This window comes from Pimephales promelas, chromosome 6 (genome assembly GCF_988280905.1).
Source record: "Pimephales promelas chromosome 6, fPimPro1.hap1.1, whole genome shotgun sequence".
In the NCBI taxonomy this organism is placed as follows: Eukaryota; Metazoa; Chordata; class Actinopteri; order Cypriniformes; family Leuciscidae; genus Pimephales; species Pimephales promelas.
Genome location: NC_142774.1, coordinates 16,362,791 through 16,389,827, shown reverse-complemented (window position 1 = coordinate 16,389,827; position 27,037 = coordinate 16,362,791). Strand labels below are relative to the sequence as shown.

The 27,037-nt window shown below is 39.9% G+C and overlaps 1 protein-coding gene across 3 annotated transcripts in view; it reads left to right on the top strand.

Moving 5' to 3' along the window:
- epha6 (eph receptor A6) overlaps nt 1–27,037 on the top strand; it is a 164,155-nt gene that overhangs the window by 11,521 nt on the left and 125,597 nt on the right. For all 3 annotated transcript variants that reach the window (XM_039649533.2, XM_039649534.2, XM_089132185.1), the window contains exons 2-3: nt 11,232–11,296; nt 24,788–25,457. In XM_039649533.2, coding sequence (XP_039505467.2) covers nt 11,232–11,296; nt 24,788–25,457 — 735 coding nt within the window. The remainder of the gene's footprint in view (nt 1–11,231; nt 11,297–24,787; nt 25,458–27,037) is intronic.

Here is a 27,037-nt window from a genome sequence, read left to right as displayed (position 1 = left end):
TCGAAGGGCAAAAACATAAACTTTAACCATTGGCTTTACTTTTTCAATCAGCTGTCTCTTCAGCGTGAGGGCAGTATAGCATAGTACCTCAGCTCCACCCGCGTCCCGCCTCTTTGCCCATTTTAATTGATTCGGTTGTGACGAGAGGTGACGCACTACCAAGATGGCGACGGCCGGCCCCGCCCACTTTAGGCTTCAAAAACGCTCTTCAGAAACCTAGGGGTAAAGTCACGGATACTCCGTCCATATTTTTTTATAGTCTATGGAAGTTTGCTATAGCCCCATGGTGGGCCCCAGAACCCTGGTTGAGAACCATTAATCCAAAAATGTAATACCAATTGAAGTCTTTCACTTTTGGCCTGAAAAGAGGCTATACAGCATTAAGTAAAAATGTTTACATAAAATGTGGGGAAATACATGTAAACTTGTCTTTTTGTTCTCTTCATACTCACATCTTAAAGCCATGATTTATCATTGTTCTGTACTATTTTTTTTAATGGATTCTTTGGAGTTGGCTCATGCATGTACAATGTACTAGTTTGTAGTCACTGCTCGGTGAGATGAACATGTACCCCTGAGAGACAAATGTAGAGCCATTTTCAGCAAGGCTAAATCAGACTCTTTATTATTGTCAACCTGGGAAGAAGAGGTTTAGGTTTTGATGTTGAACTAGCAATTAACATGTCCATCATTGAGGCTCTGATGGTGGTTGTGCTACAGGAATACCAGGTACTAAATATGCCTGTGGGTTAAGAGCAGTTGCTTATAAGATCATATGACCACTCCTGTGGAGGGGGATGAGACAGGGATTGAAATTTGCCCATAAATGATGGTGACTGCACATAATGTAGCTAGTTCTTGTGGAGGTGTGAGACTCACATGATCTAGGTCTACCCTTTTCAAAATCCCCTCTCACACAAATTTTATTTTTATATTTAAAAATAAAAATAAAAAATATGACAGAGTGGACGTAATGATGGCATGCAGATATTTCTTAGAAACAGAAAGTAACAAATATGTTCTAATTTTACTATAAACAATTAACTTTTGGTTTAACTTTCTGGTTAAGGTTTGGACATGGCCACGATAAGTAAGATGTGAGTCAAGAGAGACTCCCAGATACTTATTAAACATGGATATGATTGAAAGCTTTAGATTAGAAAAGGTGATGGGATTGGATATAGATAGCTATATCCTTACAAAATAGTAGCTAGTGCAGAAGCGAAGTGGCCACCTTACTTGCCCCAAAGATGAGATTGACCACCACCTTAGAGAAACCCTTTGTGATGAAGCCAGGGATAACTGACTTGGCCATTGTAAGGCCTTGATCATTCCACCGGCACCAACTGTGGAATTTGACAGTAAGGTGCCCAGCTTGAAGGAGGCCCAGGAGGTGGTCAAGAAAGCAAGAACAAGCTCAGCCCTAAGGCAGAGCATGTTACCTTATAGGGTTTATAAAAAGCTGTCCGGGACCATTTCTGTGATCCTTTTTACACTTGCCATGAACATGCTAATGAAGTTTGTTGAGGTGCAGTGTAGAGATCCCCTCTCAAAATCTGGCATCCAACAACCACCGATTAGGGCTTTCATGGATGACCTAACAGTGACAACAGCATCTGTTCCAGGGAGTAGGTGGATTCTGAAGGGCCTTGATGAGCTGATGACTTGGGCACGTATGAGCTTCAAGCCGGCAAAATTCAGATCCCTGGGGTTGAAGAAAGTTAAGGTCACTGAGAAGTTCTTATTTACACTTGACAACACTCAGATATCATACATTAAGGGAAAAAAAATGTTAGGAGCCTGGGGAAAATATTTAACCGCAGCCTGAGAGACACGACAGCCATCCGAACCACCAGCCAAGAGCTAGAAGCCTGGCTGGTTGCAGTGGACAAGTCAGGCTTAACTGGCAAGTTCAAAGCTTAGATATATCAGCATGGTATCTAGGGTTGGGTATCGGTTGGGGTTTTATCTGATACCATTACCTATTCAGTATTTTTTTAAACGGTTCCAGTGTTTAAACAGTTCTTGAAACGGTACTTAAGAAAACGAAACCACACACACTTTGTCAAAAAAAAAAAATAATACCCCTTTATTTACAGGGCCAAACTGGACACAACATTAACTTATATCTTTAAACCATATAAATAAAAGTAACATATGGTAATAATAAACAAACCAATATAAAATAAAAATTCACATTTACATAATATCAAATAAAACAATATTGTATCAAACAATGTAATAATACTGGAGATTAACAGAGATTACTAACAGGGTAATCTAATATCAACATGGCTACAGGTTCCCATGTTCCCTTTCGAGGGAACTCTACACTGCGTTGAGAATCGACAGTTTGGGGACGCTCCCTAAGAGTGCGCCTCTGAAGTATAAATGAAACTAATCCAATCCTGATTGGTGTTGCGTCGTGACGTAACATGTGACGGCATACCCGGAAGTATAAAAGTTACGCTGTCACAACACACACTAGCTTTTGCTCTTCAGCAAGCGCTCTGTGTTGAAAAACTGTCTGTCTTATTTGGTGTTGTTTGTCACTCAGTTTGAACTAGAAATGGCCAGCGAACAATTTAAAAGATGTGTGCATCCCTGCCCTCGTTACATCACGGGTGGGGACACACATGCTTTATGTGTAAATTGTTTGGGAGCGCAGCATGCACGAGCAGCTCTCGAGGGAGCTGCTTGTGCAGACTGTGAAGCACTTCCTATTAGAGTGCTGCGCTCCCGGCTGGCGTGCTTTGATGAGCACGGTCAGGCTCGCGTTCCCCACGGTTCTGGTCCCGCGTCCGTTGAGGCGGCGCGGTGACTGAGATTGTGGCATTCGCAGCGGGATATTGCAGATGAGAATGAGACTGCTGAGGCACTTTTTCATTCATCGTCTGATGATCCCATAGCCCCTGTGAGTGGTGCAGAAACCCGCGCCGTGGCTTCTTCTGACCATGATCAGGTTCCGATACTCGAGCTCTCTGCTTCCGATCGAGGAAGTAGACGTGCTCAGTATCGATGCGGATGACCGTGAGTTTGGCGCGCCAATTCATGGCCAAGCATATGAGGAACTGGTGAGGTTGTGACTCGTGCCGTGGCCAGACTTAACATCAGCCGGCCACAAGATGAGCAGGGAACGCAAGTTCAAAGTAAATTAGATGAGCGTTTCATGCGGCACGGGTCACAGCCTCAGCGCCGGGGTTTGCCGTTTTTCCCCGATCGCCACAAAAAGATCACAAGATCATGGGATAAACCGCATTCGTCCCGTGTCTCCAAACCCAGTGTCCTAAATTTTTGCAATATGGAATCTAGTGGCTCGGATCTCGCGTTTGCCGAGGCAGCGTGTAGACGGGTCTACTTTTGCAATAAAGATTCTGTGACTGAGATCTCGTGTTTGCCGAGGCAGTGCGTGGATTTAAGGTCTGCATTGCAATACAGAATCTATAGTGGCTCGGATCTCGCGTTTGCCGAGGCAGCGTGTAGATTACGAGTCTACTCTGCAATAAAGATTCTGTGACTGAGATCTCACGTTTGCCGAGGCAGCGCGTAGATTTAAGTAAATATTTATATATAAAGTATATATAAAGTATATATATATATATATATATATATATATATATATATTTATATGTTGTCCCACCGTTTTGAACATTTCGGGTTACATGAATTTCCAGCGAACGCACACTGTGGCGTTCACCCCAAGGGCTTGCAACCGGGCACCGACTATGGTCACAAAATTTTTTCTCTACTTTTTCCTGACGGTCATCTGCTTCAGGAAGTCGAGAATAGTGCTCGAGAAACACCGGAGACCGGTCTGGAGGGGCTGGTTCCCTTAGTAGGTTTTGTAGAATGGCAACGCATTCCAATATATCTATATGGGTTCGGTTACCGACCTCCCAAGTTTGTTGGGGTCATACCGACTGCAGTGGTTCCAGAACAGGCTCGGGTTATGGAACAAGAGGTACAGACTCTACTGGAATTAAGGGGCCATAGAGAGTGTTCCCCTACCAGATAGGAAGTCCAGGTTTTACAGCCGGCACTTTTTAGTTACAAAGGAGGATGGTGAGTGAGGCCAATTTTAGATCTAAGGCTATTGACATGTTCTTTGAGGAGATCCAGGTTCAAAATGCTTACAATTTCCATTATCAGAAACCAAATCAGATCCGAGGACTGGTTTGACATGGTAGATCTAAAAGTTGGGGCTGTCCACTCAGTTGCAGGGCAATCAAGGCCCTCTAGGAAACGATGTGTATTGCCCGCCGTCTATGGCGCTTCGGGCTGCATCATTCTCCAGTGAACGTACTCTGCGTCGTTTTTCCTTGGAAAAAAAAAACAAGCTTCAGTTATGGTCACGGAACCGTATCGACTACAGCCTGCCGGTCTTCCGCTTCAGGCAGTCGAGAAGGGTGCTCGAAAAACACCAGAGGCCAGTCTCGAGAGGCTGGTTCTCTTAGATCCGTTTGGCCTAGCACTCTCTCCCCGCATGTTCATGTGTAGGTATATGGATGCAACTCTGGCTCCACTGAGGCTTCAGGGCATCCGTATACTGAATCACTTTGATGACTGGGTCTTATTGGCCCAGTCTCGAGGAATGGCAGTTCGGCATCGAGATGTCGTCTTTGGCCAAAATTAGAGACTCAACACTAAGAAAAATGTGTTGGACCCAGTTCAGAAGACTGCTCTTCTGGGCATGAAATGGAATTCGGTTACAATGCAGGCATGTATGTCTCCCGCTTGTATCGAATCCGTCCTGGCCATGGTGTCCGGGATAAAGCTAGGCCAGGCCATCACTGTAAAGCAGTTTCAAAGACTGCTGGGCCTCATGATAGCGTCATCCAACATTATACATTTGGGCCTTCTACACATGAGGCCCCCTTAAGTGGTGGCTGAGAGCCTAGGGTTTTTCCCTCAAGAGGAATCTGTTCCATATGATCAGAGTTACACGCAGATGCCTTCGTTCTCTGGTAATTTGGTGGAAACCTTGGTTCCTATCCCAAGGGCCAGTGCGGGGAGCGTCATGTCGCCGGAAAACCGCTTCGACAGTCTCCTCCCTCCCTGGTTGGGGCGCGGTCATGGACTTTGCCAGGGGTCTGTGGCAGGACCATCATCATTCTTGGTACATAAATTGTCTAGAAATGATGGCTTTGTTCAGGGCTCTGAGGTGCTTCCTTCTAGACATCAAGGATTATCATGTCTTGATACAGTACGTCCAGACAATACATCAGTGGTAGCCTATCTGAACCGGCAAGAGGGACTCAGATCGCGCCCTCTGTACAGACTGGTGCATCAGATTATTCTTTGGTCCCAAGGGAAAATACTGTCTATCAAAGCAATGTATATTCCGGGGGTTCAGAATCAGAGAGCAGACATCCTGTAGAGGCAGGGGCTGAGGCCCGGGGAATGGAGACTTCATCCAGATGTGGTGAAGTTGATATGGGAGAGGTTTGGACCAATGGAAGTGGATCTATTCGCGTCTCAAGAGACGTCCCACTGCCCACTTTGGTTCTCCCTCTCACATCAAGCCCCACTGGGGCTGGATGCCTTGGTACAGGCCTGGCCGAGGCTTCGCCTGTACGCAAACCATACTTAGCGCTAGGGCTCCATCTACTAGGAGATTTTATGGCCTCAAGTGGAATGTTTTTGTCACTTGGTGTAGAGAACATGAGTTAGATCCAGTAAACTGCCCGGTGGCTTCAGTTCTGGAATTTCTTCAAGATCGTTTCTCTGCGGGTCTCTTCCTTTCCACGCTAAAGGTGTACGTGGCTGCCATTGCGGCTTTCCACGCACCGTTAAGTGATGGGCCTCTGGGGAGGCACCATTTGGTCATTCGGTTTCTCTGTGGTACTTGGGGGATGAGAACGGCAACCAGGTCCAGGGTTCCTGCCTGGGACCTGGCAATAGTTCTGGAAGGGTTATCCCTGGCCCCCTTCGAACCTTTGCAGTCGGCTTCACCTAAGAACTTAACGCTAAAAATGGTATTTCTCTTAGCTATTACCTCACTTAAGAGGGTGGGAGATCTCCAAGCCCTGGCAGTGACACCAGCTTGCTTGGAGTTTGCCCCTAGCAGAGTAAAGGCCTTTTTACATATCCGCTGTCAAAAACACTGGGCACTATCATTGGCATCATTCTTGAAAGCCATAGCAGACACCATCTCCAGCATTATTTCCCACTGTAAGCACCTTCACCCAGTGAAGAAGACCATCAGTTTTGTCAGGATTAAGGAGAAGGTAAAACCAGGAGCTAGGACCAGCTCATCTGGCCTGCTAACATCAGCACAGGACTGGGAGCTGAAGATTGACCTGGGGAAGTAGCTTAAGTTTCCAGAAACTGTTGCAATAACATTGTTAAGGCCAGATATGGTAGAGATATCTGAATCCTCCAAGTAAATTATATTCTTAGGACTTACTGTTCCCTGTGAGGACAGTATCGAGGAGGCCAGTGAGAGGATCAGAACTAAGTATAGCAAGCTGGTACAAGAGTGTCGAAGTAACGGCTGGCGAGCGAGGTGCAAACCCATCGAGATGGGATGCAGAGGGTTTGCAGTCCAGTAACTCAGCAGGGCCTATAATATTCTAGATATCAAGGGGGGCAGGAAACAAAATGGCCTGAAGTTTGCCAGGGAGGCAGTGGAAGTTGCTTCAAGATGGCTATGGCTGGGTCGCCTGGTCGAGGGAGTCTGATTGTTGAAAGACCTGAAACACTGATGACCCCAGGAAACATCAGTGATAATTTGTCAAGACGCATCACATGGTGATGTATGCTAAAAGTAAACAATAATAATAATACTAATAATAATAATCACATCAGCTCAACACAGTATGAGCTTCACACTATTCTTCTTTCAGTTCAATAGCCACTCACTTTCATGTATATTCAACTTAATATTAACTATTTTAAAGCTGCTGTCCATAACCTTTTTAAGTTAAAAATAATCCAAAATAATTATTTAAAAAAAAAAAACTAAAAAAAAAAAACATATTCTGCCAGTGGTCAAAACCATCTAGCTACGATTCAAAAACGTTTAGCTTGTAATAATGATTTTAATTCCAGTGGTACTGGTGGGTTTCCGCGGGAAATTCGAGCATGTCTTTGCGTCATTACGTCACACCTATACACATAAAGAAGGGGTCTCGGCTAGCTGCACGTGAGGAGATGTAGAGATGTATAGGCTATTCTCGCAGCACTTTACATTATTAAACTTATGGCATCCAGAAATATCCAAACAACAATCATCAGTGTCAACTGGAGATTCAGCAGTTATACAACCCAAAAGACTTCATACTTCAGATTTAAGGTGGCTAGAGAAAGAGAAAGAAACCGTGTCATGCGAAAACAAGGATTTAAACATCGGTGGGGCTTTTGAAAAGTGTGTGAACTCCGTGTTTTGAAGGGGTTCAAAATGAAGAAGAGACGGCTTTTTTCTGCTGAACAAGTAAGACATTTCAATAGTTAAATCGGTTAACAATTTTCTTATTTCACACAGTTATGGAGTTTCCTTTGTTGTGCCTTTCTCGTTTTGCTATTATGGAGAATACGAAGTCTGAACTACACAGGTAACCATAAAACACATTAAATTTAACATTAGTCACGCAATACTGATGTTGTTAAAGGGTTAGTTCACCCAAAAATGAAAATTAAGTCATTAATTACTCACCCCCATGCTGTACCAACCCCGTAAGACCTTCGTTCGTCTTCGGAACACAAATGAAGATATTTTTGATTAAATTTGAGAGCTGTATAACTACCACATTGGCTCCTAAGGGACTGCCTCTTGACGGCCCAAAAAGTCAATGAAGAAAATGTTTAAATATCCCAAGTGACTACCGTGGCTCAACTATATGTTTATCAAGCGACGCGAATACTTTTTGTGCGAAAAAACAAACAAAAATAACGAGTTTATTCGACTATTTCTTTTCTTCCTTGTAGGCCAGAACGAGACTTCCTTATAAATTTCCACGACGCATGCGCGAGAATTGCGATCTGAAGTAGTGTAAGCTGGTGTACGCAGATCGCAAATCTCGCGCATGCGTCGTGGAAATCTATAAGGAAGTCTCGTTCTGGCCTACAAGGAAGAAAAAAATAGTCGAATAAACTCGTTATTTTTGTTTGTTTTTTCGCACAAAAAGTATTCGCGTCGCTTGATAAACATACAGTTGAGCCACGGTAGTCACTTGGGATATTTAAACATTTTCTTCATTGACTTTCTGGGCCGTCAAGAGGCAGTCCCTTAGGAGCCAATGTGGTAGTTATACAGCTCTCAAATTTAATCAAAAATATCTTCATTTGTGTTCCGAAGACGAACGAAGGTCTTACGGGGTTGGTACAGCATGGGGGTGAGTAATTAATGACTTAATTTTCATTTTTGGGTGAACTAACCCTTTAACATGAACAATTTGAGAACAAAGTAGGCTATAATTTGCACGGTTGCTGTAAATCGCGTTGATTAAATCTAACAAAGCTTATCATGTCGAATGTTTTTTTCCCTCTTGTTGATCAGAACAAAAGTGGATGTTACTTACTTGTTCAGAAGACATTTTCCAGTGAAAATTATTGTGTTGGTCAAACTTTCAAAAAGTGAATGTGAATGCTTTAAGAAATGTATGAATTTTCTGAATAAGAATAAAACAAACAAAAATAATAATAAAACTAATACATCTGTGATGCACCACTGTTACTGCATCTCGAGACAGGTTTTATGTGTCAATATGGAAATAAGAATGTGATTCATTCTTTTAAAATGGTCAAGTAAAAAAAAAAAAGCTAAATATTTTAAAGTAAACAGTGTGTGAAAGTGTTAAAGTTTAACCGTGTTGCATCCCAATAATGAATTCTTTGGTGGTGCCCTTTTTATAGGTCAAATAAGAGGTTTGACAAAAAATATCTCATGTCTAATTCATGTTCAAGAATTGAGACCTAACTTACACCAATTCAATGTGCATCATTGACTGGCTTTAGGCCTAATCTGGTAAATATCTCTTAATAAAGTCATTACAAATTGATCATTCTGTCCCGATATGCTTACAGACATGTTTAATATCCCTTCATTGTGAGGGAGAAAGTAAGTGCGGAAATTTAGGGATAATATGACTCAAGACAGAGACACTGGGTCTAGACAGAGGTGTAATGTGATTTAGAATGAGTGGCCAAAGTGCCTAATCCTCTAATTCACATTTTTTTTTTTTCTGTTTGGGTGTGTTAGTGGAACAGATCCATCACTTCCAGGCAGAATTATCAGGCATTGTCAAGCAAATTTGATCAGGGCGAACAGTAGTGCTCAACCTGTCTGCAGACTCTCTACAGACAGGCATTCTTCGAGGATCATTACGTTAACTCTTTGACAACACATAGACGGATAAGCTGATTATTAACTCAGTATTACAACACATATTCAGAAGCTGTCTTGCACACAAACCGATGTGTTGAGTGAGAATAATGATCACTTGTTCACCAACCAAAAACAAGACATACTTACTATTGAAGTATATCTTTTTAAACTTTAAGTATGGAATTTTGGGTAGGTAGATGAGAGAATGACACATACCCAGACTTTGTGTGATGAGATTATTACGTCTTATTGATAGACATTGTAATTAAATCCTGGTTTTGAGACAAAGGAAATTGCACATTCATCATATCAAATTGGCACATGTGGGTGAGCATTTTTTATTTTTTATTTGGTTGAACAGATGAATCACCTGCTGGGGGCAGTGGATGTGTGTCACGTGTGGGTTTTGTTGTGTTTTATATATCACGTGATTCCTTGTTGGTCATGTGATCCTGCCATGTGTCTTGTCTTTTGTCATGTTGTTGCTCAGTGTCCACAGGTGTTTCTTATCAACCACGCCCCCTTGTTATCTTGATTGGCTTGTTTGTCTGTGTATTTAAACCCCTTTGTTTCAGTTGTTGCCTGTCGGTTGTTGTTTAAATGTTACTTGGTTCCTGTCTGTTTCTCTGTCCTGTTCTGAGTTCCCTGGATTATTGGTTAGTGTTATTAATAAAAGCTTGCGATTGGATTCACCCTCTGTTTCGTTCCTGACCAGACGTAACAATGTGACTAGCTTCAAACTTTCAAAGAGCAAATTGTATAAGCATGCAGGCTAAATGTGGGGTGTTCATTTATGATTGGTGGTAGATCATTTAATATTTGTATTCTTCTGCTGTGGTTTTTGCCTCTGTGTCTTTTGTCTCTGTTAATGATGTCAGACTCAAGGGATCCATTTAGAGTCTCACTGCTGGTACTTTAATCTTGTAAGTCTCATTTCTTTGAAACTTAATTAATTGCTTTAAGTTTGCATCGACAACTTAATTGTGTTTGGGTGTTTTATTTTAGCTACTATTTATTTATTTATTATTTTCTTTTTTATACTCGCACTGTTTAGAATTTTTTTTCTTTTGAAGAATGTAGTAATGACATTTTTTCCATGCATTTACAGTGAAAAGAGACTGGAGATTTAAAAGTGTCAAAAAGTAAATCACCATAAAACCGTAAATCATATTCCACATGTAACTCTTACGGTTCTCCTCTGGGTGGAATTCGAACTGGCGTACGCTAAAGGCTGCAGCCGCTATAGGGCAGTATTAGCCATTAGTGTGTCTATTGAGTGAGGTTTACTCATACAGCTCTTACAGTACTAGTATTATTTTTTATTAACTATTTCTTTATTATTCTGTTATAATGTTCTACATAAACCTGTTTTTCATGTGGCCATAGTGTTAATGTGTCCAGTTATCTTACAAATTAGTCATCTTTTTTTTTTCTTTCTTTCTTTTTTTTTTTCTTTAAGACTGGTCATAACTTTAAGTCAGTTACATAAAAAGGTAGATTGGACTGATCTAATCTGAATCCGAAAAGTAAGACCAATTAGCCCTAACCAATTGGCTTTATGCACAGCTGCACTACTTCCTGAACTTAAGCCAGCTCCTTTGTCTCCTGTCTGCCATTATTGGCCAAGCTTGATTAATTCAGGTGTGTCTGATTATTGTTGCCGTGACTACTGAGGTCAGGCGCACCTGAACTAATCAATTTGTCCAATAATGGCAGACAGGAAACAAAGGAGCTGGCTTAAGTTCAGGAAGTGGTGCAGCTGTGCATAAAGCCAATTGCTAGTTGGTCAGACTAGTTAGACAAACTGTCTCAATTTAGTGGTTATGTTTATGCAACTGGTCCATTGATTCATTGTGCTTTTGGAGACTTATATTTTACCTAGTTGTCATTTTTTTTTTCTCCATAGTCGTTCTCTTGGACACTACTGCTGTGCTGGGAGAACTAAGCTGGAAGACCTACCCAATGAATGGGGTAAGTAATATTTCCTTGTGACCCTTGTACCTTACACATAATTTCCCTTCCACTATAAGGTAAACGTACCACCAGGGCCATACGAGGTACTGGAGAATCGGGCAACCCCCCACCCCTCAGTCCGTTCGTTTATCATTTATCGTTGCATACCACAGTTGTTTAAAAAGAGATTTCCCACCATACCAATTTAAACATTACTCTCAGGTTAATACAATCCACATGATTCGTGTGAAAAAAAAAGTTTCTTATAATTAAATTTAATTAAAACACGCCACTGAGATGGCATTAGTGATCTGAAATGTATATGCATAACTTCTTAGAACGTAATATTTAACACAGGTCTTAATAATTCAATTTCACCTCCTTTCATTCTTGTGAGTACTATAGAGGGATTTCCCAAGACATTAAAACCAGTCAAAGGGCTAGAAGCAATTTGAATAAAGCAACCAAGTGTGATCTCGGAGCCCAAAAAGAGTCTCTAATAGTAGAGCTACTATTATTAAATTAATTTCATGATAAAGAACAGAATGGTTGATGCTCAATCACTGCCCTTTTTCTGAGGCTGACTATAACTAGTCCTGTCTTTTGAGCTGTACTAGAGTAGAAGTGTTGAAGTGGAGGAACCAGTAGGTAGGGTGTTTTTTTTTTTTTAATCTTTTATTTATTTATTTCAGGTTGTGTAAAATGACCTGTAGCCTATAAAATGATTTCCCAATGGAGTTGCTGTGCACATCTTCATATTAGTTCTGCTCTTACACAGGTGCCCATGATGTCAAAGAAAGCGAGTTCATCTCAACAGTAAACACCACTTGGGGTTTCTTTTTTCCTGCAGTAAGAGTCTGGTGCATACCTCCGATCAAATCAATAATTCATGCTATAATATCCTGGGTCACATACCTCTTCTATTAGTATTTACCACAATGTCTTTTCCTAGTTCTCTCTGTTAGGTCAGGGTATGTGGTGTTAAGCAAAGCCTTTTTGCGTTCTTCTCCCATAGCCAGATGGAACACACCTTTTCCAGTCTGGGGAGACTTTACCCGCCATTTAATTTGTTTTCTAGCATTAGGAGACCAGCGTGTGTTTTGTTTACTCTGGCACAGACATATTCTATGGGGATTCTATCTCTCTACCTATCGCTCAGCCTCTCTCCCCTCTACCTTCTCTGTTCGAAGGAACAGGTTTGTTTGTGCTGTTCCATTGACTATTCTCTTGGCTCCCCTTCACTGTTAGCTCTGCAGAATCTGTGCTGTAATAACCAAATGTGTTACAGAGACCTGGTGTTCTCACATAGTGTACACTCTGTGAAAGTATTATATGCTCATGCTAACCCCAATCAATAGTTCAGTGACACCTGGAAACACCAGGAAAATCTATAATAATTTTGTACATGCACTATAAATCTTTCCACTCTGTCCACTATACTGTGAAAAATATAGTGACAAGGACGAGACCACCTTTGCAAAGTCCGAGTCAAGACAGAGTCCGTTGGTTTTCAAATACAGTTGAGTCCGAGTCAAGACCGAGTCTTTGAAGGGTCGAGTCCGAGTCGAGACCGAGTCGGTTGGTTTTCAACTACAGTCGAGTCCGAGAGGAAGGTCTTTGAGGAAGCAAGTCCGAGTCGAGATATCAGTTTTGACATTCATGATTTAATATCACCCCAGTTAATAATCAACTGTTTGGCCTACAGACTAAGCTAGATTGGAAATTGTTTAGAGCAGTCGTTAGTGATGGGGACGAGTCCGAGTCAAGACCGAGTCTTTGAAGGAACAAGTCCAAGACGAGTCCGAGAAAGCAGAAATCGGTCTCGAGAACCAGTCTCGAGTCCGAGACCAGACTCAAGTACTACATCACTAGAAAAATATATTCACATTTAGATATAGATTATTATTATTATTTTTTTTAAATTAAGTCTCTTATTCTCAACAAGGCATTATTTATGTGATCAAAATGCAATAAAGAACTAATATTGTGAAATTTTATTACAATTTAAAAATAACGATTTTCTATTTTAATATATTTTAGAATGTCACTTATTCTTTTGATGGCAAAGCTGAACTTTTATCACTCCTGTTAACTGTGTCACATGACCATTCGTTTACGTGCATATTACGTCATCGCAAACGTGCACGGCACTTGATTGAAAACAGAACGCGGGTCGATATTGCATTTTTTATTAATTCGCTGCTATTATGAGCAGTTCAATACAGGTTTACTGTGTGTGTGTCTCAGTGTGTGTCACATAAGGTGGCCTTCTGCTGCTTGCAAACAGACTCTTTTAAGGAGTGGATTTCTAAATCTGGTACCCTGATTTCATGCGCAATGCACAAATACACTGCAGGCTCACTCTCGCTCTTATCCAAGGTAAATAATCAACACTATCGTCCCTTACAAGTGTTTTATTTTAGCCTGGGAAAACCCAGACAACTTCCGTCAAATTTAGATTTGCACTGGAAGTTAGTCTGGCAAAGAGCTCATTCAAGGCCATTTCCAATCCGCCGAAATCGTGGCACCAATCAGAAACGTTGGGGCGGGTTTTACACGATGACGACAGCAGAGCGACGGTGAAGCAGATTTTGTACATTTACAAAGGGGTGTGACGGTGATAGTTGAACACTGTCATTAGAACTCTATAACCAAAACCATTTTATTAAAATATTTTTTTCACAAACATTTTTTTTTTCCATAGAGAATGTTTAAATACTAATATCAGCTTACGAGGGAAACGGAGGCCGAGTTAGTGGTGCTTCAGAGACTGCTACTTCTGGAGATGATTTGGGAGAGGTCTGTGCACCTTTACCGATCAGAGAGCGCGTGTTGATACGGAGTAAAGCCTTGTTTATACTCGACGCGTCCGCACGAGCACAAAGGTGCGCGGCAAAAATGACACGTTCGGTACGCATGCCGACCCCATTTCCCTAGTTGTGTGAAAACGCATGTGCAAGTTACTTTACTTCCTGAAGAAGTGCGCACCCGAGTCCGTGTTGCCTTTATATTCACGTGAACCAGGGCCCCAGTACGCATCTGGGTCCCATGACAGTGTTCAGATTTGCGATTTTTCATGCGAACCGTGCCCCGTTCCGAACTAAACTGCCAGTGTGAAAGCTCCCTAAGAGACATGAAACCAGGGAGACTGCTAAGAACTGCAGTGTAACACTAAACAAGCCTTCACAGACAATGAATGAGAAAACCAGGTTTATATGGGGTGAACTAAACAAGATAATGAAACACAGTTGAATTTGATAATGGATGAAGAGTGTGGGCAGTGAGTCCCTCTGGTGGCTTTCAAGGGCACTCCAGATGGTGACCATTACGATGCTGATCCACTTGTCCGACACGACTGTCGTGTGGTGTCGCGACGCCACCCTACATTTGTACGTTGAAGGGTGTTCCTTTGTCCTGTTCTGTCGCCATATGCTCTACTTCGATTGGATCGGAGTAGCGTAGCGTTCAACGTAGCGTTCGTTCAACGGACATCATTTGCATAAAAAAAAAAAAAAAAAAAAAAAAGCTTTTTGTCGCGCGACAAATTTCAAAATGAAGCGCAGGCTTCCCGGAATGCTTTGCGGGTGCAACAAAGTTGCATGACGTCAACCATATGAATAAAGCGGAGCGCAGAGAAGTGGATCAGCACCGTTACAAATGTGCTTAGGTGCTAAATAAATATTTCTTATTATTATGAGGCTTAATGTTTTAGTGAAAACCATGACACATGATTTTCAGCTTCTCTGATGAAAAGAAAGTTAAAAAAAATGTTTCATTTAAAATATAAAACTTTTATAACATAATTTATTTACTGTCACTACTGTCACTTTTGATAAAAATCCATCCTTGCTAAATACAAGCATCAATTTCTTTTAAAAAAAATATTTCTGACCCGATACGTTTGAATGGTACTATATATAAGTAATTTAAAAAGTCACAAGTGCAAATATCTTTTGATGAAATAAGTTTTTGTTGTAAGAAGTTAGGCTTAAAAAAACTGGTTTTGATCTCGTTTAGTTTAGCTCTGGTCTTGCTGTCCTTTTCAAGATGAAAAGGCTGTGACAATCATCAAAGATTGTCAATTAATTTTAAATGAGTGTAATTAAAAAACAGTCAGCATGGTTGCATTGCTGTAGTTACGATACAAAGACTTCTGTGTCAATCAGAGAGTGATTAATGATCGCTTAACGCTCTCTCGTTCCCTGTCGGCCATTTGAAAGTTTGACCTTTTCTAAAAAGGCCTGTCCGTCTCTTTTCAAAGAGAGCACAGCACTGGTATGTGAATGATTAATACATGCTGTTTTAGAAGTTGTGTCAAGATGAGACAGAAAGCCACACTTTTGAGTGTTAATTCCTTATCTGTAATGGGACTTTCAGTGACCTTCTGTAGGGCAGATCTGGTATTCATGATAGATTACAATGGAATCTGGAGCTTAACCATTCAACCTCAGCTGGTCGACGTTTTATACCAGCGAGTTCAACCAGGGTACCCCACGCAGAGCAGGCACTGGCATACTATGGTTTTGCTTTCTTATACCAATAAAAAAAAACAAATGAGAAATTATAGGGCTGCCAATATACAGATTCTTATGAATTTATAAAAAAGATAAATATAACAACTCCTGATTATTATCCAGATTGTATAGTTTCATAATTTTTTTTTATAAAATTGTATAAATTTGTGAAAATCTTTATGGCTCTGAAATACTTCAGACAAAATCCAAGAATAAACTTTTGTGACATAATTTAGAACAAATTTAGGCTAAAACAAAGTTTTTTTGGAGATAGTGATTGGAGATAGTTTGATAAAAAAAAAAAAAAAAAAAAAAAAAAAAAACAGATTGAGGAAGCGAAGTTTCTTAAAAAAAATAAAAAATAAAAAAAATTGCCTGTGAAACCTTAAAACCACCATTGGTCCATGCAATTACATAGTAGGTATAGGTGAGCTCAGAGGCTGAAATTTTCACCAATACATTTCTTCTGTTCAGTCCATCGAGGTCAGAAAATATGATCACACTAGAGGCTGCCTTAGAGTAGAAAACCGATGGTGTAATTTTATCCGTAAGCAATACTGGTACTGTTTTATTCGCATCTAACACTTTGCTGCTTACTTTAAAGCAATCTATTGTATAAAGGGTAACACTTTACTTGAAGGGGTGTGCGTAAGACTGACATGACACCTTCATAATCATGACATGACACGTGTCATGAATATGAAGGACATTTCATGCATATTTATGACTACTGTCAGTAAGTGTCACTCGCTCAATTATGAATTTTTAATGCAAATATGACATCATTTGAGATGTCTTGGTAGACACCTTGACATAAACCAATACATGGTAAATGGTAAATGGACTGCATTTATATAGCGCTTTCACAGACCCAATGGCCACAAAAGCGCTTTACATTTTGCCTCACATTCACCCATTCATACACCGACAGCGGTGTCGGCTACAAGGCGTCATCCAGCTCGTCGGGTTAGATGTCTTGCTCACAGACACCTCGACACTTTGTCAGGTGGAACCGGGGATTGAATCACCAACCTTCCGGTTTGTAGACAACCTACACAAACCTACATGAACCACTGAGCCACTGCCGCAAATATGACATCATTTACATAATACACTCTAACCAATGCTGGGTTGTTTGAACCCAAATTTGGGTCAAATATGGACAAACCCAAATGATGGGTTAAAAATGTAATTTCAAATTTTAATCCAACTTTAAATTTTGTTAATTGCATTTTAACCAAACATTTGGGTGTTTCCATATTTGACCCAAATTTGGGTTGAAACAACCCAGCATTTTTTAGAGTGTGACCTGTCAGTGTTTTTGCCATGACAACTTTTAATGTAACACCAGCATGTGCTCTCTGAAATCTGAGGATTATTCAGTGGTTCTTGATTGAGTTCAGAGAGTGTTACTTCTAATTGACATTTAAAAAAAATAATACAAAATAAATAAATAAATAAAAAAACAGGAGCTCCCACTGATTTAGAGGAACTTTTGTTTTCATCATTGCAACTGACACTAAACACAAAGCTTGATTTTAACTCTCGCCCACATCTTGAGAGCATCTCTTTTAACACAGGCAAGTTTTCCTTCTGTACTCAGCTTTTGATATGTGAAGCTGCAGCATTTCACACTCACAGTCCTGATCCAAAAGTGACTGATGTGCTCTACACAAATCTCTGTTTTCATGATGTGATTCACTGATATTATTTTTTAGCAGGGAATGTAAGTATATGACAGGCCACGTTTTATAGACAGGCAACGTAATGCTGTGGATTTTTAAATTTTTACCTTATGTATTATTACAACGCATTCTCACCCCAAGGCGTCACCTTTGACCATGCTTCAATATTTGACGTTTTAGGCGGCCTTTAGCGTCACTTACATGACGCGATCCTACGGCGTCATCTAACTGACGCTAAAGGAAAGCGTCTGTTAGAGGACGCGGTTAGGTTTAGGTGTGGGGTGGGGGTAGGGTACACGCGATCCTAGGGCGTCATCTAACTGACGCTAAAGGGCGCCTAAAGCGTCAGATATTGAAGCATGTCCAAATGCTTCCCAAGGCGTCAGTTAGGTGACGCCTTGGGAGTGAGAATGGGCTGATTATTATGGTGGTAATCAGTACATTTAAGACCATGAAATGACCATGAAATTAAATTTGACCGTAAATGTTTTCTAATTGCATGCCATAGATCTTATTGTGAAGCATTTAATCCATGCAAGGATTTTTTTTTTTATGTTTTGACGTTGTAATGTTTAATCAAAATGTCATAACTGGACCTTTCAGTGAAACCGACTTCCACTTAAACTCACCCCTGCAAGCTCACGTTCATCTGTCTCCACTTTTGAGTGCAACACCCACATTGATGAGCGTTGTCTGAGGCTTGTGTAAACACACTCGAATTTCATTGAGGGGTGGTGGTGGTGCAGTGGATAAGACACATGCCTTTGGTGTGAGAGACCTGGGTTTGAATCCACTGTGAGACACCAGTGTGTCCCTGAGCAAGACACTTAACCCCTAGTTGGTCCAGAGGCATGCGACCTCTGACATATATAGCATTTGTAAGTCGCTTTGGATAAAAGTGAAAGCTGCTTTGGAAAAAAGTTGCTGTTTATCCAAAGCGACATACAGTTGCTATATATGTCAGAGGTTGCACGCCTCTGGAGCAACTAGGGGTTAAGTGTCTTGCTCAGCGACACATTGGTGTCTCACAGAGTGGATTCGAACCCAGGTAAAGTATCTCACACCTAAGGCATGTGTCTTATCCACTGGGCCGTCACCACGCCATAATATCAAAAAGAACAAAGGTTTCTGTCCTTTTTGATATTATAAACTGACATGAAAGTATTATAGATAGCATCAGGAGTCACATAAGTAAAAGGACTTCACGTCAGACTCCTCCCATGCTCCCTCGGGAGAGAATCAGGAAAGAACAAAGCTTCTCATCAGTCTTTTTCAGTCTTAAGAATGCACAATAATGAGCACATCCAGCTACCTTGAGGAGTCCACCAGTAGCATTTTCCTTACAAGCACATACAAACAGGCATCTCCTGAAGACAAAAAAGATTGATGACGTGTGCCATTGGCGTCCTTTTATACTTCCAGACACTCCGCTTATGACATCATGGGCTGTTGCCAGCCAATGAAATAGGAGTGTGTTTACACATGCTTCAGACACCAGTCATGCTGATTGCTTTGCCCATAGTGTTGATCCAAGATGCAGTGTTGAGTTTGACTTCAAAAGGGAACGCAGACTCTACAACACAGACAGTAAAAAATTGCTGTTGGTTGTCACTTACATTCCTGGTCAGCCTTGACACGTGTGTTTGCTCTCAAGAACAGTTCGATGCTTTTCAGGTAGTACAATGGATCGAACATTGAACAATCTGTTTGATTTGTGCTGAATACAAATGACCAGGATGTGTAAGTGCCTTTAAGTTAGAACCTGAAATCCAGTTTAACCAGGTGCTAAATGAGAATTTAATTGAAGACAGCATACTTTCTTTCTATGCAAATTAGACTTGTTTTAGATTGTGATTTTTCACAAAGCTCAGCGAGATGAGCAATTGCTCCATGCAAATTGCATTCAGCAAAAGTTTTGGATGTTTTTGAAAATAATGCAAAAATAATGCAGACATCATGAATTTCACAGTTATAAGGGGATTCCCCCCATTTTGTTGTGTTTCCTAAAGGAAACCCTGGCTGTGGCCATTCCAGTTGTCACAAGGGAGGATAAACTTGATAACAAGAACGAAATGTCAAACGTGTCCCTTTGGTGTATTCTTGGGATGTTTCTTGTACTGGAGTTATATTAACAAAAGAATGTTGAGATTTCATTGTGTAGAAGGATCTAGGGTGGAAGTAGGCCATTATGTAGTGGACGGTCCAGAGTGACCCTAATGTCACATGTACCGTTGGCCTCGTCTGCTCTTGTTCCCTTTGTCCTTTGCTGGTGCATGATGGAAGAGAAACCTTTTTTTGTTGGGCCATACACAGGACATAAATGCAGTCTTTCATCACTGTCCACCTTTTGTGTTGCAGCTTCTAGATGTTAGATTTGAACAGTATCTTTCTTCATCTCTATCCACTGTCCCTCTCACTTACTTCCTTTGTTAAGGGGAGATGACATTTTCCTCTCTCTATCACTTGCTCACTATTTTCTCCTTCCTCTCCTTTTTGTTTCTTTGCTCTACCCTTTCTTTCATTCGGAAATAAAGTCATATCTTAATAGAGATTGTATCTGAGTCTAGGTTTTTAAAACAGTCTGGGATAATGAAAGCAAAATAAGACAAAAGAGAGATTAAAGAGGAAATGACATAAAGGCATACTGATGTATGTCTGACTTTACACAGAGCTAAATTGGACATTTGTCATGTCCTTTTTTGGAATTCAGACTGCATGTTCAAAATAAGATTTCTTGCAAAAGAATAAGTTTTATAATTACTGAAACTAATCATATAGTGTTCAACCTTTGTGATATTTTTACATTTTTTATGAGTCTCTGTATTGTTCATATGTGATCAAGTAAACCACTTTAATTTAATTTCGGAGTGACTTTTTGTGTCTGTTACACTGTATAATAACTTTCAATAATAAATAATAAGCAATATATAGATTATACAGACAATCAAATAAATAAATAAATACAGTGTTTGAGCCATGGGCTTTGCACAAGGTTAAGAGATCCATGACAGAAATGAATGCTTGTCATTCACTTGAGGTTTACATTGATGCTGTTTGAAGAGGAAGTAAATTAATCAATTATCGAGTCAAAGGTAGTGTCGTTATCTCTCTCACAAAGCACTTCCATTACCCAAGGTTAATGTGTACTTAATAATTAAAAGATAATTAAACTTACACTCAAGCCTAATTGTATTTTCATTTGCCCAGGGCTCGTTTGCAATTGATAGACCCCCACAACTCCCCTGATAGAAGACCTTTATTTGGGTTGTATAAATTCTATTATGGAGTCTTGAAGTGTGCACTTTCAATGCAGGACGAGCAGAAAAATCAAAGCTTTAATGATCAATCCTAAGCTGGATCTGACAAAACAGAAATCAATGGTAATAAAAGGTGCTTTTAAGCTATTGAGCGTGCATATTGACATGCTAGTCAGTTCAAAGCTGTTTGATGAAAAGGTTAATTTACAGCCAGGGAGGCCAAATTATTAGTGCAGGCTGTATTACAAACAGTGGACCACCACTCACAGATTCAACTGTGATTTTTTTTTATGTGTGTGTTGTTATAAGCATATTGCTTTTCATATACATTACAGTATACCGCCATTATCTGAAATACCCTATGTCTTTATGATTGCGTGTGGGCTCTTGCCAGCGGCTGCACAAGCGATATGCCTTTTTCACAGTCAGTTTCCAAGTGGTGAAATGATGACAGATATCAAAGGAGTCGGGCATCTTAGACGTCTGCTGATAGAAACCATTTTTAAACCATTTTAAAAGCTATGAATCCCCCCCTCAGCCCCAAGATGCATTTCCTCCATGTTGTCTCTATCACACCGATCTGTGCCGTATTTGAATCCTCCTCTGTGGACCCCTGCCAACTTAATGTGATGTGTAGCCAGCGATTTTAGGTTCATCCATCTCAGCCACTTTTATCAGTGCGTGTAGCATCTTAAGCTGCGTACTGATATCTCATCCCCGCCACAGTGTTCCTAGATGTATCCGGTCACTTTCTAGCAGGAGATTGAAAGCACGCTGCTGCCTCCCCGTTCTTCTAAATGGCTCATTTTACCACCAACAAAAAAAGCGGATGAGAATCAAAAGGCTGGAAGGCAGTGGCAGGGTGAGAGGAGATTATAGTATCAGGACATATATAAAACTACCCAGAGTCAGTGTGCTGCATTGAGGTCAATTTATAGCTTTGATGCCTTTATGAATAACATTATATGACCTGTCAGGGCCAGGGGATAATGACAAGTTTGCTAAACATTAGTAGAGTATTATTACACTCAGCATTAGAGTATTAATGTTTATTTATTTTTTTTACAACTGTAAAATAATGTTTGTTCACAATCCACAGGATCCAGGGTATTTTATAAACCTACGAATGTACAAGCAATTCGGTTACTCAAGACCAAAAAATAAAATAAAAATAAAGGTCTAATACTAAATTGTAGAATGCTGCAGGGATGATGTTAAAACCTAGTAGACCAATTTGCCACTGGTTCCCTTTATATTTTCCTATGAGGAGAGAAATAATTTAAGTTTACAATACTTGGATGTTTTGATCTACAACGTAGACTGCACAGTTACTCCCCAAATGTTCTTATTTGGTTACTTGGTGACTAGAATGTCATTATAACAAAAAAAAATTAGAAGAAAAAAAAGAGAGAGAAATTCTGATTTTATTGTATTTATTGAAAGTTGCGATTGACAGTTGACAGTTGATTAACAAGGCGTTGAGGCTCACGCAGCCTCTCGAGGAGAAATCTAAACAAATGAGGGAACACACAAAAGAAAGGGGGGAGGGGGTGGTGGGTATTATAATATAGATGCTGTATATCTATACTATAATATCTGTATAGATTCAATATCTGTATATACTATAATATAGATATTAAAATATGCAGATTTAAATAGATCAAAGCTGATGATAATAAATAAATAGATCAAACACTGATGATAATATTGCTTCAGAATAATTTTACAACGCACAAAAATTTCCAGACAACACACAAAAAATTTAAATAAATTCCGAAAGGCAACTTTTTTACTCAGACAAGTAAATGACTGATTTAGTTGTCTGAAAGACAAGCACATGACCTGGCTTAATGTTGAACCCTGGTTTCATTACAGTATATCTGTTATTAATAGCTTTTACTAGAATCGGGATAAACTAAGAATTCCACTGCTCCAAAATTTACGGAAAAAAATAAGGGCACAATAGATAATAATTACTTACAGTGTCAAAAATGAACACTCAACAAGTATACTATATTTAGTATATATAGTATATAGTATAGTATATTTAACCCCCCAAAAAAAATCATTTGCAAACAGAAGTCTATTGTGTGGATCTATCGGCACACATCAGGGCTATGATGCACCAAGTTTCTGATTGAGAGGCTATTAGGGAAGGCTTAGCTTATCACTGCAATAATGGAAATGAATAAGTAGAGGGTTTAGTGCTAATGGAGTGCGTCCTTCCTAATTAATTATCAGAGGGAGAAAGATTAGGGAGATAAGTAATAAAAAGACATAGAAAAGGAAATAGGTGATTGGAGGATAGACATTTGTAGTAAAGGAATAGTACATAATAGAGTAAAGTGTAAAAAGTGAAGAAAAAGACTGGTTGAGAGAAAAGAGAGTGGTTGGAAAATAAAAAGGTCAGAATTATTAGAATTTGTGAAAAAGAAAGTGAAAACGTGGGAAAGAGAGTGTGAGCACGTTGACAAGATTTTGGTAGTGTTTGGAAAAGTAGACTAAATATTTGCAAAAGAATGTGTTTGAAAAGAAAAAAAAAATAAGTGTGAAAGAGAGAACAATGTAGAAAGTTGCTCAAAGCAGAGCAGCATGGCCAGATGTCCTTTCACTTGGCTACTGTTTGATTCAGCTGTAGCTCGTGGCTTTGGTAAATCTATTGGCTTTTTTTTTGCCTTGCCAGCCTCAATAGATTCCCATAGTCTTAGTGTAGCACATTACAAGATAGAGGTACTACCAAAAAATTAAATTGAAACGGCAGTAAGGAGTCTGGATGTGACAATGAAGTAAATGGGAAGAGATATGTTGAGTAGGAGCAAACAATGTCTTGCACACTAATTGTCTGTACACACAAATTTGTGATTAAAATCTGCGTGGTGGTGTGCACATTTTTTTCACAAATAAATCATGCTTCATCTATAACTTCATACTAAAATGTTGGGCTGGATGATTAATTGTAAAGTAATTGAAACCGAAATTCAGTTCAGTAGAAATTCTAATTCAGTCATTTTGTTTTTAATTATTATTATTATTTAATATTGAAAGTAGAAAAATTCGAATTTTTTTTTTCTTTTGCGCGCGGGTGCCTCTGACGTGCGACCAATGATCTCACAGATCAGTCTTCTTACATTTATTCATTTGGCAGACGCATTTACAGTGTTTCAAACGTCAGTTATAACCATAGGTAAAGTATCTCGGACACTAACTTATCTGAGGCGATTTAATGCTAACTGTTGCAGTCCCACGTGCCGACAAACAGTGATGCTAAATAGTGCTAACTACGTGAAATAGTAGTGAAATCAAAGTATAGTCTAGTTCAGACATCTGATTGTTTTATGGATTTCTCACATACGCCGTCGCCACATCGCCGTAAGGTATACATTCCTATTGTGACGTCGCCGCCGGTCTGTCGTCTGCCTTCTCTATCAATCCCATTCAATCCCATTCCGCGGCACAAACACATAGGCCTACTCACTATTTTTATTTCAAATCCAGAAGTCATGCAGCAACTATATATATATATATATATATATATATATATATATACAGTATACAAGTTTTGTCAGCATTGCGATTCTCTTTGTACACATATACAAACTTGAATGGACGTATGCATGTTTAAACACAATTTAAACAACATATGCCTGTAATTCCATGCATTACTTCTATTAAGTTGCTTAAGCGGTCAAATATTTAACCATGTACTTTGCCATGCAATTTTTTTTCTATTTCATTTAAATTTTAATCCAATAAATCGTGCATGTAAAAAAGAACTTGTTTTACCACCTCAATGAATGAGGCGAGTGTCGTTCATTATGCCTTTGTTGAGTTAAATAGTTTTCCTTGCTTGTTTGTCATTCCATGTTTGTTTGAAACAAAAGTTTTTATGTAAATTTTATGAAGCTAACTTCAATATGATTTCTCTGTGCTCCAGCTGCTCTGAATCCCATAGAGATCTCAGAGTAGCCTTCCTGAGCATTCACTCCTTTCTATTGCTTTCTCCAACTATCCCACTATCTATCTTCTCATTCCTTTGTCCTTTGCTCTCCACAGTGGGACGCCATCACAGAGATGGATGAGCTTAACCGGCCCATCCACACCTTCCAGGTGTGCCACGTAATGGAGCCCAACCAGAACAACTGGCTCCGTACAAACTGGATACCCCGTCAGGCTGCACAGAAGATCTATGTTGAGCTTCGCTTCACTCTGCGGGACTGCAACAGCATCCCCTGGGTCTCTGGCACCTGTAAGGAGACTTTTAACCTCCACTACTTTGAGACAGATGAGCCACATGGTGCCAATGCTCATTTTCATCCAAACGAGTATGCTAAAATCGATACTATTGCCGCCGATGAGAGTTTCACACAGACAGATCTGGGCGATCGTGTTCTGAGGCTGAATACCGAAGTGCGGGAAGTAGGACCAATATCTCGTAAGGGTTTCTACTTGGCCTTCCAGGATGTGGGCGCATGTATCGCCCTGGTGTCTGTGAGAGTTTATTACAAAAAATGTCCCTCTACCCTGAGAAACCTTGCCGCCTTTCCCGACACTGTCCCGCGGGTGGATTCCTCTTCGTTGGTGGAGGTCAGGGGGGCGTGTGTCGAGAACGCAGAAGAACGTGACACACCTAAGCTGTACTGTGGTGCTGATGGTGATTGGCTGGTTCCACTGGGGCGTTGTGTCTGCAGCATTGGCTATGAGGAAAGTGATGGTCTCTGTCTTGGTAAGTTCTAACTCTAAATCCTGCTTTCTGAATCCCACCTCTATCCACCATAGGGTTTGCCAGTAAATGTATGTATACGTACTGCATGAATACCCTACATTTAAAAGGTTGGGGTCATAATATTTTAAAATGTTTTTGAAGAAGTAACTTATGCTCACAAGTCTGCCTTTATTTGATTAAAAAAAAATGTTTGCAATTTAAAATAGATTTTCTATATATTTTATCCTGTGATGGCAAAGCTGTTGTAGCAGCCATTTCTCCAGTTCTTCAGCATCACATGATCCTTAAATCATTGTAATATGCTGATTTGGTGTTAATTCTTTAAAGGGGTCTTACAATGGTACATGCACGTTTTCAAGTTGATTGTACTGAAATGTGTGTTGGCAGTGCCTGTACACAGCCATCATATTATGATAAAAATATATCCAGTGTTTTTGTTTTAATCTCCTTATGTTTTACCTGCCTCAAATTGAGCCGTTTGACCGTGTGAAGTCACACGGTCGGATTCCCCTCCCACGATTGTTGATTGACAACAGCTTTTCAACACATCCCTGCCCTGAGCGAGCTGTCTTCATAGTTCGCTATTATTGATACACTAGAGCAGAATGGCTTCTAAGAGATTGAGGTGTTCTGTTCTTGGGTGTAATAACGAACACAGCAGTTATTTTGATGTTCATAAATCCGAACCACTGAAGACTCATTGGCTGAGTTTTGTTTTCGTAGAGAATAATCCCCATGATCAACGTCAATGCTTTAATATTTGCGCGATTCACAAATCATTTCTCACCAGACTGCTTTATAAACGAGGGATGAGTATGAAGCTGGTTTTGCCAAGGAGCTGCTCCTGAAAAAAAAAAAAAAGAATCTGTACCAACTTTGTATGTCCCTTCTGCACCTCCAGAAGAATTGAGTGTAAAATTGTATTAACCAGTTTAATCCCAGGAATCTGTAATCTAATGTATCTGTGGTTATTAATTTTAGAAAATATGTCACCAAGCAGGAAAATAAAGTTTACTCTGTCTGCAAACTGTATGGTGGACAAGTGCTTCCAGTGCAGCCTTATGATTATGAAGGGACCGATTAATTTTTGATATGCCACTCGTGTCCGGTATGGAAGTGGTGTAATGTTGTCAATGTTTACCAAGCAACATGACAACTTGTCACATTATTATAGAATTCAACTGATGTGTGGTCACATTTTTACGTGACTCAGAATTTTATTGTGTTGAGACTTTGGTCTTAACAGTGTTTGCAAAGCCACTGTTTTTGCACTGTGGCCTGACTTTTTATTCATTTGTTATGCATAGTTTTAAATTTTGTTCTGGGTCCATCAAGATCCATTAAATACAGTTGTGGTCAGATATTGTTGGCACTCCTGGTAAATATGATCAAAGATGGTTGTAAAAATAAATCTGCGTTGTTTATTGTTGATCTATCATTAAAAAAAAATCACAAAAAAATCTAACCTTTCATTGAAGTAAAATAATTAAAAGTGGGGGGAAAATCACATTATGAAATAAATTCTTTTCTTAAAACCACATTGGCCATAATTATTAGCACCCTTTTATTAAATACTTTTT